This window comes from Camelus bactrianus, chromosome 10, assembly GCF_048773025.1.
Source record: "Camelus bactrianus isolate YW-2024 breed Bactrian camel chromosome 10, ASM4877302v1, whole genome shotgun sequence".
In the NCBI taxonomy this organism is placed as follows: domain Eukaryota; kingdom Metazoa; phylum Chordata; class Mammalia; order Artiodactyla; family Camelidae; genus Camelus; species Camelus bactrianus.
In genome coordinates this window covers 12450619-12462944 of record NC_133548.1, presented here as the reverse complement: position 1 = coordinate 12462944, position 12326 = coordinate 12450619, and the positions used below count along the sequence as shown (strand labels likewise).

The 12326-nt window shown below is 38.7% G+C and overlaps 1 protein-coding gene across 1 annotated transcript; it reads right to left on the bottom strand.

Moving 5' to 3' along the window:
* Positions 1-10767: 10767 nt before the first annotated feature.
* On the bottom strand, positions 10768-11710 carry LOC141578942 (olfactory receptor 5G9-like). The gene is given in 2 exon segments (XM_074373023.1): positions 10768-11278; positions 11280-11710. Coding segments are annotated over 2 exon segments (942 nt in total).
* Positions 11711-12326: the final 616 nt, after the last annotated feature.

The following is a 12326-nucleotide window of genomic DNA, read 5'->3' as shown; positions in this document are numbered from 1 at the left end:
CACAACAGATTGGGTGGACGGATCTTCAAAAGGAGGACACAGGAGAGCATTGGAGAGGATATGACTTAGCTACACACAACGGCTAAGGAAATACAGGCAAGATAGAAGCCAGCGCAAAAGATCAGACCTGAAGCTACAATATTTTAAGACTCTACAGAACCCTGTCAGTATATGGATGAGAAAACGTCAGCCTAGAAGCTCGAGTTCCTGTAACTAACCTTTAGCAGAGGTGGTTCCAGAATAAACCCAGTGACTGCAGCTTCAGTGAGTTCACCAGGTGGACGCACACCTGGTGAAGGGACGCAGGAGAGTGGAAAGGAGGCAAGCTGGAGAAGAAGGAGCAGCCACTCCGTTTCAGGCTGAATGCTGTGCACTTGGTGATGATACAACCCAAGGCTAAGTGTATGTTCTCCAGTGGCCCTGGAATCTACCCGACTGGCCCTGGGAACCCTGACTTTTCTTCATCTGTGAGGCAGGATTACACCTATGTTGTAAATTGTTGTGAGGATTAAATGAGATAATGCACGCAAAGCAGCATCTTATTAAGAACCAAGATAAGTGCAGGATAATTGTTGGTATTTTTGCCTTATGTACTCCCTTTAATAAGGCTGAAAACTAAATATCATTATTTCACCTTGTTTTTTAATGGTATCTTTGATTTTTAATTATATTATTTTTTTATTTATTTTTCTTTGACAGGAGGGAGGTAATTAAGTTAATTAATTAATTAATTAACGAAGGTACTGAGGATTGAGCCCAGGACCTCGTGCATGCTGAGCACACACTCTACCACTGAGCTCTACCCTCCCCCCATTATTTCACTTTACATAAGAGGAAGACTGAAGATCAAGGCGTGCTCATAACGCTAGCAACTGGCAGAAATGGGCTTAGAACATGTATCGGTCAAAACAGACTGTGCTCTTTCCTTCTTCACACTGTGGAAATGTTTCCTGTGTCTTCACAGTTCCTTTCACCTCAATGAACATCAAAATTCATTGCAATATGAGTACAGGATAATGCATTTTTGGCTTCCGACTCCTGGTGTTAGGTTCTAGCCAATGGCCATTGGTAGGAAGGCCACTGGATAATAGAGTGTCAAGCTTAATATCCCCTTTATGGAAACAGTATAGGGAAGAAGCCGGGAAAAGAGCCTAACTTGTATCACCTCTGTATCATCCATATATCCTTTTTCACCCACTTATAAGGGTAACCTTGGTTACATCAGCTGATCTCTTTCAACCTAAGTTGCTTCATTCATTCAGTGTGGCTAAAACCCTTGATCTCCCAGAATTCTCATCCACTTAGAATGAGAGGGTCGATGAGCGCTCAGAAAACTTCTTATACTTTACTTTTAACTTTTCTTTTTTACCAGCCCATGAACACTGGAATTCAACAGCAGCCTTATGCTGGACAATTTCCTTCACTTCTCTAACTTGAAATTGATCATTCGACTTTCGCAAGGCCTCCTCTGAGGGCAAATACTACAGCTAACGTGACACCCTTCACTACAGGGGAATTAAAGAAAAAGATGGATTAGCCAGTGAAGCTGTCCACCCATCACACTCACCTCTTGCTCAAGTCTCTTCAAAAGTCTAACAGCTCCTCCAGGATCAGTCACTATCGTCAGTGCTAACTCTCAGTCTTCCACTTGACAATTGCCCAGAAGTCCTCAACGCTTCCTTGTTAGTCTCGGTTCCTAAGCCTGCCCAAGCCTTCTCTGCACATTTTAATGTCTCGGTTTTTCTTTGTGGCTTGGTGCTTAGGATAGAATGCAGTGCTCCATACGGGGTGGGGACACAATCAGATCTCAGGTTCAGAGCCCAAGGATAATATCAACACAGCCCATGACAGCCTTGTCTGAGCAAGGAAATCACCCCGGTGGTTTAGACCAGGTTGTGAGCTGAATTCAGTGCTACTTTTCCCCTGATCCTGCTGCTGCAGTGTCTCTGTCCCATTTCATACTTACTGGTTATAGTTTGACCCAGTTGCAGAACCTAAACGTATCTCCCCATGTCACCCTTTCTGAGACCTTCCTCAGTCATCAAACAAGGATGAGGATCATGCTGATCTTGGCCAGGAACCACATATATCGCTTACTTTGATCCCACTTTCATTTGTGTTCTCCTAACTTGCTAAAAGTCAGGTAGAAAGAAGAACAGATAATGATGCAGAAGGTCGCAACTTACGTTTTAATGGGCTCCCTCTTCTTTAAAGATGACAGGAAGAACTAAAGCAAAAATGAGCCAAGTTTCCCAGGGTTCATCTCTTCCCTTAACGTGGCTACATCCACACACACAAAAATGGGTCAGAATTTTCAATCGTCATTTAATTTTATTCTGTATTTTCTTCCAAAAAGAAAACATGGAAGACTCCACTGTAACACACATTCAGCAGCTTCATCAATTAGCTAAAATCTCCCTGGACCAATTGCATCATTTTGTCTTTCTTGTTGCTATGGAAGATCCTCGCTCCCCAAAGTGTACCATATCCTGGGAATGAGCTGCTAAGGGAAAGATCAATTAAAGTTTTGCTTCATAGCATAAGGAAGCCCCATGAGATGTATTTTCTGGTGATTTTATGTTTGTTTCTAACTGAATATAGGCTCTCCATTTTCTCTAGTTCCAAGCTAAGCAAGGAGACACTATGGAATCCTTTGTAAATGAAAGTAGCAGAGACGATGGTGCCACTGGAGGATGTAGCTTTCCCCATCCTTCTTTCTTATGCATTAATGTTTTGGGAGCAAGGGCAAAGAATGTGGGAAATGGACTTTCCTCAAACACAGTATTCACCACACATTGCCAAAGAAGTTCATCCTCCTGAGACTTTGTCCAAAACACGTAAAGAGTTTTAGATGCATCAGGTAGTCTGTCAATTTCATTTGCTTAAAGAAATGTCACCTGAAGCTCTCTGCTCTGTTTCCACATCTAGTGCACAGTTATCATCTTGGGATGTCCTTTAAACATAATTCTTCATGTGTGCATCATGGGTGAAAACATGCGTAAAAGAGATGGGTGTGCCTGTGCCTGAGAGCGAGGAACGCGTGCTGTTAGGCAGCCTGAGCGCTCAGAGAATGTAAGCCATCAGTAACCAATCACGAAATCGCCCCCTAAGCCAGGATATAAAAACAGGAAACACAAAGGATATAAAAACAGGAAACACAAAGGAGTGGCGCCATTTTTTTCCTCTCTTGGATTGGCCTGCTCCCATTTCTCAGGGTGTACTATATTTCACTACCTTTTTACTTCACTAATAAAATCTTCTGTTTATATAACACTATTTATCTCTTGTTAGAAATTCATTATTTGGGGGGGGGGTGACTAAGAACCCAGGTAACTTTTATTCCCCTACTTTTACTAACAGAAGGGCCAGGCAAGGATTAACTTAAATTCAAGGGCTCACAGCTGGAAACTCAGATGTTGCAGATCATTTAGAATGATTAACCACATTGGTAGAAATGACACTTGGCAGCAGACAGTAGGGGAGTCATCTGTGGAAGGAAATCTGCTTAGTGAAGTTGATGCGTTTATATTGTTTAGTCTTTTATTATCTTAATACTGATCACTGCTTCTCAAAATGTTTATCTGTATTTATACAGGCACCATCCAGATGAAAATATAAGTATTTTTTTCTTGTACCATAGGAGAGAATTACAGTGGACACCCAGGGATTTATGGAAACACAGTTTAAGAAATAAGAACTTAACCAATAAAGTGCTATGAAGTATATTACTCAATTGGGAACTGTCAGAGTGAGGAATGTCAGGGAAAAGAAACCACAGATTGAATGAAGTGACTCCCGTTGGCAATTTATATAGAAAATTTCCATTGACAAATTACCAGATTTTTATAAGGATTTTTTTCAAATTTACATTTCATTGAAAAAATAGATTATCAATGTATATAAAACATTTCATTAATAAATATACCAAGAAAAATTCAAAAAGTGGTAAATGGGACATAAAAGTCCAGGCATAGTGACCTACTAAGAAGATATTGTAGAACAGTAAGAGTTAGAACCAGGTGATTCTGGGACCAAAGCAGAAGACTGAATAAAACAGATGTCAGTAAGACTTCATACATATGACATGGGGGACAGTTGGATGAAGGGAAAAGAGAGCTTGAGAACGAAGAAGAATTTATCTGACATCTGTGTCTGCCATTTCCTGCGAGGCATCAGGAAAGTCACTGCCCTCTTAGGACCCTCAGTTTTCCTTGTCTCTTGAATGAGGACAATTCCTACCTTACAGAATTATCTTAAAATAATCTCTACAGGACTTACAACACCACTCGCTACTTAAGAATTTTACATCACCTCTTCTTAAAGAGTGTTTTAGTAGCTCAACAGACAGTAGCATTTTACAATTACCATTATTATTAATAGTCAAGTATTATTTCATGAAGAAAAAAATGATTACTCTTTAGGTACTTTTTAATTCCTGAATAATCAGATCAAAATACAAGTATACAAAAACATAAAACATAAAAATAAATATTTGCCAAACACTCCAATCTATGGTCAATATGTATTTAAAGATGAATATAGTAATAAAAAAGTTTTAAAAATACATAATTTTATTTTTTAAAGTTGTAATGGATAGACTAGACAATATTTGCAGCTAATGTTAAAAAGTCTTTTATTATCATTATGGTGACGTAAGGAATTATAAGAACGTCGATGGAGTAAAAAATCTGTGAACCATGTGTTTCCAGAACAAGAGTGCCATAATTCTGTTATGTATAATAAGAAAATCATTTTCCCCCTTTATGCTTTAGTATCACAAAATAAGAAAATGAAAATAAGAATGTTAGAAGAGATGAGAGATTTTAAATTTTTATGTGTCATGAACTTTAAAGAATCTGTAAGACATTTCTTTTCCTGTACGGAGGTTCAAACACAAAACTTGTATACAGTTTCACAGCCTTTCAAAATTAGCTCTTAGATTTTCAAAAGCTTTTTTCAAAGCCTACTATGTTCACAATGCTTTTGATTATGAAAAGAAACGTTAGTGGACAATTTTACTGTGATTGACACGCTGATGCTGCCACCTAGTGGCACAGTTTAACAACATCTTAAGAAGGAACCACGTCAGTCATTGCACAAGAAATGGTGCCTACTCCTTATTTGAACAAGCCTATACTCACAGAGACCGTGCTAATCGGAGATGAATAAAGAGCAGAAGGGAGAGGGGTTCATTAAGAATGTGAAATAGTGCATCTCATAGTGCTGAAAGTATAACAACTTTGACAAACTTTGACCCTCGTGTTCAAAAATAATACTAAATATTTTAAACTAGGTTTAAGAATTTAGAGAATAAGGTCATTTTGAGGGAATCTTTATTAACATGAAATTGGAGCAGGACTAATATCAACCTTAAAAGTTAATAATGTTTTTCATTTAAAAGTCTACAAACAATCAATGCTGGAGCGGGTGTGGAGAAAAGGGAACCCTCTTACACTGTTGGTGAGAATGTAAATTGGTGCAGCCACTACAGAGGACAGTATGGAGGTTCCTTAAAAAAATAAAAATAGACTTACTATATGATCCAGCAATCCCACTCCTGGGCATATATGCAGAGAAAACTAATTCTAAAAGACACACGCATCCCAACATTCACAGCTATTTACAATAGTCAAGACATGGAAACAACCTGTATGTCCATCGACAGATGACTGGATAAAGGTGTGGTATGTATCTACAGTGTAATATTACTCATCCATAAAAAATAATGAAATAATGCATTTGCAGCAACATAGATGGCCTTAGAAATCACCATTCTAAGTGAAGTCAGTCAGACAGAGAAAGACAAATTTCATATGATGTTGCTTATATTTGGAATCTTAAAAAAAAGATACAAATTTTATTTACAAACCAAAAAAAGACTCATAAACATAGAAAACAAACTGGTTACCGGTGGGGGGGGAAGCAGGGGGAGGGACAGATTAGGAGTTTGGTATTAACATATATACATTACTATATATGAAATAGATAAACAACAAGGACCTACTGTATTTCTAGCACAGGGAACTATATTCAATCTCTCATAATGAGCCATAATAGAAAAGAAACTGAAAGAAATATATATGTATGTATGTATGTATATGTAAAACTGAATTGCTTTGCTGTATACCTAAAACTAACATTGTAAATTGGCTACACTTTCATAAAATTAGAATTAAAAAAAGTTAATGATGTTTTATCACATTGTCTCCAAAATGACCTCAGATAGATTTAACAAACTTCTAGTGAATAACCTCTTCAGTGTCACATATTGTCCTAGACTCCAAAGATAAAGAAGTAGTGTTTACCCAGGACATATGATAAGGGAGGATTCTTCTCTTTCTAGGCTACTAAAATTTTATCAAATTAATCAGGAGCAGATGATGTCTTACGCCTTCCTAAAATTTATAGAGATGATCATATGGAATTTTTGTTAGCCTCAAGAATATCAATAAGAAGAAGAATAGAAATATCACTCACAATCTTCTGAGCACTTATCTATAAAATCTTATTTAATTTTATATTAATATAGTGCCCTACATAATGTTGTCCCCATCTCATAAATGACTATAAGAAATTTTTTGTTTAAATTATCTGTAATATTAGATATTGATTCTTATTTTGAATTTTGCAATATGTAGTCTTACTTGCATAACCTGAACATAATTGTGACATTCCCATTTAAATTAATTCTCCTTCTCTCTCTCTCTCTCTCACACACACACACCCCCCTAAGCATATTAAAAATAAATGTTTTTTTTTTCATAGAGTGTTTCTCACATTGGTAGAGGATAGGAAAGTATGAAAATGGTCTCTTTCTTGTTTGAAATCATCTTCTTTAAACCTTTCTCTCTATTTCCTCAAAGTTCCATTTCAGTGTTTATCTGCCGGACCAGATCTCCCATTGCCCTTTGGCAACAGAACCACTCTTTATCATAGAAAACTTGTCCATCTCACAAGTTTGGTGGGGCTGTCAGTCATGAGACCCTGCCTCCCCCAAACCACAGAGGTAAGTACTTGGTCCAGTAGGGGAAGTCAGTGAGGGAACCCCAACACTCTGGACACAGCCACCAGATCAGTAAGCAAGGACTGAGCCAAACTCATAGCATTGGTTTCTCTTGAAGGGTGTCAAATGGAGAGGGAGAAAATGAACAGAAACATTTTCTCCCCTGTCTTTTGAATTTCATTATCTTTTAATGCACTAAACCTAACAATCAAGCCAAGAGTCAACCAAAGTGCAGTGTGGATGCTCCGTTCCCACACTCTGTCTCCATTTGTGTCCGTTTGAGTTAGGATTTCCTATTTCTATGATAGTAAACTCAAAATAACAGTGACTGTTAAAAAATATTTAAAGGGATTTATTTTCTCTGTCATAAAATATATCTAGAGGTAGCCAACATAGGGCTGATACGGCTGATATACAACATCAGGAACACAAAAGTTCCCTCGTGGTCCAAGATGACTGCTTAAGGTCCAGCTATTAAAGCTGCATTCCAGGCCATGCAGTACAGCTTGTCCTAGTGGAGTCTCCAGACATTATGAGATGAATAAAATCTAAGACTCTGAGACCCACATTGTTGCTGTCATCAGTTCAGCTCCCCAGGGCTGCAAGAGTCAAGTATTATGCGAGGAGGATGCTGGACTGTGCCTTGGATCAATTACGGAGCTGAGACTCAAGAGTAGCCACTGGTAAACCATAAATGAATTCCTTAGCATTACCATTATGTAACTGTCCTTCTCCCAGATTACTTCAGAAGTGTCCAGAATCACTCACTCATCCCAGGGGTTATGTGGGGCTACAAAGCTCCCTGTGGGCCCCAGGCTCAACCAGATCTACCTCGATCCCAAAAACTCAGGTGTAGTAGGATTTTGGTCTTTTATTTTTAATGTCGCCTATTTTTCCTAGTCCAAAATCATAGATAAAAGAGATCAGAATTGTGACTCTATCTTATAGCATCAAAGTTAGATATTAGAAGTTCAACTGCCAAAAAAAATTCACTGGGGGTTGAGGCAGGGAGAAACGAGGAAGTGCTCTAGAACTTCTCTTGGTGCAGAGATCTAATAACGAGGTTTTGAGGACATGTCTGGGGTTCAAAGTCAGGATGAAGTGCAGTCTCCTGGAAGCAGAATTTGACTTGCTGAGCATGAGGTTTGAACTTTGATTCTTTCCCTGGGAAAGGAGGGAACACGCTGGTACCCAGATGACAGAAACATTCTGATCAGGCAGCCACGCCTCTGCCCAGATACTGAGAAGCACAGCTAAGTGGCCTAGAAGCACAGGAACATCCCCAATCCATTTCACTTGCATAGTTCTTTTTTTTTTTTTTTTCCATTTCCTGGATATGAATTTATGTCTTAGCAAAAAAAAAAATCTTCTTTATAGTTACTCCTTTTGGTGGTAGGACTTCTGTGTTAGAGACCCCACTCTTTTAGAGAAAGCGAGGAAAACGTGAAAGACTGAGTCATAGAGAAGTGATTCCCATGCGGCATAGAGATCATTTATGATAAAAGCAAGAGTGGAGTAGAGGGCTGCGCCCTCTAGCAGCTCAGTGGAGTCTCACAATGGCAGCAAAGAAGCAGACAGAGATTATCCAGACGGTTAGACCACTGATGTGTGCGAGGACTCCAGACACAATCAGAGCAACAATCTGGATGCTGGGAACTCTGGATGAAGTGTTCATTGTAATATTTTATTATTCTATACATGTAAAAATTCTATAATAAGAATGTTTTTAAGTAAAAATATGCTGCATGAGGTGCCAGAATATTTGATGGTGAATAGTCGGGAGGTGTTTCATAAATGACCATGGAGAGTAACTGGAAATCAACAGGGGTCATGAAGTACGGTGGTGTTCACGAACACAAAAGCATAAACCCTGCCCCACCACCCTGACACAGCATCTGTGTCACATGGCAAGGAGACAGAGCTCTGGCTTCTAGAAGATATCCATATACCACGGGAGATAAGAGGAACCCCTCGCCAGCCACAAGAATCTACAGAACTTCTGCTCTAAGGCACAGATCAAAACACTGATAATTAACCTTCCAGCAAGAGAAAGAGAAGTCACTTTAGTTCACCACTAGCAGCAAACATATGTACATGTGAAACTGTTCATCCTCCATCTAATTAATTGCTTCCACAATAAATATTATAAATTAAATGGAGGAAAATTTTCAGTTAGCATCCGGATCCTTTTGATAGCATGCTATTGGCACTATTTCTGTCTCTCTGGTTATGTGGCAAGGGACTGATCCCTTCTGTCTGAGACAGTTGCTTCACTGAAACTATGATTATCACCAGCCTGTAAACCATTTCCACTTCTTGGTATCCAGTTCCCTGCATAGCCTGCTCACTTCCAGACTCAAGCCACTCCATGCCCAGACCCTGTAATGCACTGTTTTATAATGTAACTGCAATATTCAAAGCAAGTTCAACTAATTCTGGAGTGAGGAAGAGTGATCGTGACAGTCATCTCGTCAACACTGCCTAAGAGAGCATTTGCTTATCCAGAAACTCCATTAAGAAAGTTATTTGGACAGAAATCTACACCCGAGTTTTTCACTACTGTATCACTGTTTTTTGTTTGTTTGGTTTTTTTTTTTTTTTTTGTCCTTTTCAGATGTAGCTCTTTCTATTAAATAGTGATAAATTTTACATTTTTAGAACATGCATAGCTATCAAGGCAAAAATGTCTGCAGAATCTAGTTTGTACCAAAAAGATGCTTTTCAAGAATCACTTATCTTCTTTGAAAATGATTATAATTCCTCTTGAATTCTTCAAAGTATCTTCAGAGTCAGGGCAGGGGAGAAACGTGTTAAACTTTTTGAACTTAATTCTATTGTACTGATTTTTTTTTAATTTGGAAACAACAACAAAAAAAGACTAACATGAAAATAAGATACACATTTTCTCCACTTTAGTTGACCCTTAACTTCTCAACACCTATTGTCTGATTTTTTTAGGATTTTTCTCATTTTCTCATTCACTTTTTTGCATCTTAGAATTTCTAACTTCTGTTGTAAGCTATCCCTGTTTATTTTTATTTAAAAGAACTAGGAAAACCTGAGTATCAATTAATGAAGTGATAATTAGAACAACTAAAGTCAAATAGTCAGAGAGGCATCTGGAAATTATTACCAGAACTTGTCACTTGGTGGAAGAATAAGAGTTAAGATCTTTTTTTTTTTGGTTAATGTTGTTCTTCATTTGCTTGTCTACATTTTCTTTTTCTTTCCTGTAATGTTAATGACATTGTATTTTTAGAAAGCAAGAATAAATCAAATAGGCATAAAATATATGAAAAAGAATATGATATGGGGACTCACTTGGTTACAAAAAGCATTTGTAAGCAAAGTAACTGCTCTGTTTACTCTTTTCAATTCTTTATTTAGGAATAGGGAATGTATATGCTGTTCCAAAGACTCTCACCCAATGTGGACATTTATGCTGGTCCAACTAGAGCAACAATATTAGTAGCTAAGTGGCCCCAACATTTTTAGATTTTATCATATTCCCAGTAGTGAAGGTGTCTGAGGAAGCAGAAATGCTCTGACTCTGTGGGTGACTGGGGAGTTTTATTATTTATAGGGACATGATGAAATGGAGCTTTTAAAAAGGTACCAAAATAAAAATCATACAGAGAATGGAAGTATGACATCCCCCTAAATTCTTCAAATTCTTTGGCCTCTTTGGATGATGATGGGTAATCTAGCCATGTTTGAAAAGAAGCTTTTCTCTTTTTTTTCTCTTCTGTATTTTAGATGGAAGTCTATCTTCTGATGCAAAACTTCCTCCTGGTGATGGTCCTACACATGGCAGCTTTCACTTCTTTATTTCTCAAGCTGTAGATGATAGGATTCAACATGGGGATGACTGCTGTGTAGAATATGGACACCACTTTATTGAGGTCCAGAGAGAAAACTGCCCCCTGCCTCACATAGATAAAGAAGAGAGTCCCGTACAAGATGGAAACAGCCGTGAGATGGGAAGAGCACGTGGAAAAGGCTTTGGGCCTCCCATCAGCAGAGCGGATCCTCAGGATGGCGAGGAGGATGTGAAAATAGGAGATGATAATGGTCAGGCTACTGACCACGAGGACAGCTCCAGCCACAACGAAAACTAACAACTTATTGACCCGGGTGTCCGCACACACGAGAGAAAGCAGCGGGGACATGTCACAGAAGAAATGATTGATTACGTTGGAGCGACAAAAGGGAAGTCGAAAAGCAGCTGTTGTGTGAGTCATGGTGTTCAGAAACCCCGCAGTGTAGGGTCCGACCAAGCTGGATGCAGAGCATCTGGGACATGGCAACGGAATACAGCAGCGGGTTACAGATGGCCACGTAGCGGTCGTAGGCCATGGACGCCAGGAGAAGGCACTCGATGGCCACAAAGAACCCAGAGAACCACTGCTGCAAGGCACAGCCCAGGAAGGAGATGGCTTTCCGCTCAGCGAAGAAGTCGGCGAGCACCTTGGGACCCACCACTGACGAGAAGCAGGTGTCCACAAAGGACAGGTGACTGAGAAAGGAGTACATCGGTGTGTGGAGGCGGGAATCGAGCCGGATGAGGATAATCATGCCCAAGTTTCCTGTCACAGTAACGAGGTAAAAAAGTAGGAAGAGCAAGAAAAGGAAGACTTGCAGCCGAGGATGGTACTGCAAGCCTAGGAAAATGAACTCTGTGATCTTCGTAGAGTTCTCATCAGCCATTGGTGGGTTTTGGTCTCTAGAGTGAGAAAAGGACAACTGGTAGCGCATACAACTTTACATTTCTTGAAAGTATAACGTGATACACAAGAAAAGAAATTACAGATTTTTGATTTAGGAGCACTGGTGTTTAAAAAACAAAAAAAGCCTGAATAAAGTGCTAGCAAGTCAAATACATGACAGTTCTAAAGAGCAACACGGCTTAAATGCTTTAAAGAGAAAGTTAAGGATTAACTGAGAATTCAGTCTGCATTAGAAAACCTATAAAACTATTCACCACATTTACGTCTTAAAAAGAAAAGCACTAGTATTATTTCAATAGAACTTTTGTAAGAACTTGATTAAATGCGGCTGTCAAAAAAAAAAAAAACTTTTCAATGTGGACAAAAAAAGGGAACTATTTAACATAGTAAGAAAGAACCTTCCTGAAGCTTTCAGAAGAAGCATGTGTAGAGTAAAACATGAGAAACATTCACATTATAACCAGAAACTATATAAAGATGCTCACAATTTATACTATTGAACAAATATTGGAGATTTCAGCCAAAACACTAAAATATGAATAAGAAAGATATAAGAATGTAGAAAAAAGAGAAAATACAGTCACTGTTTGCAGGCA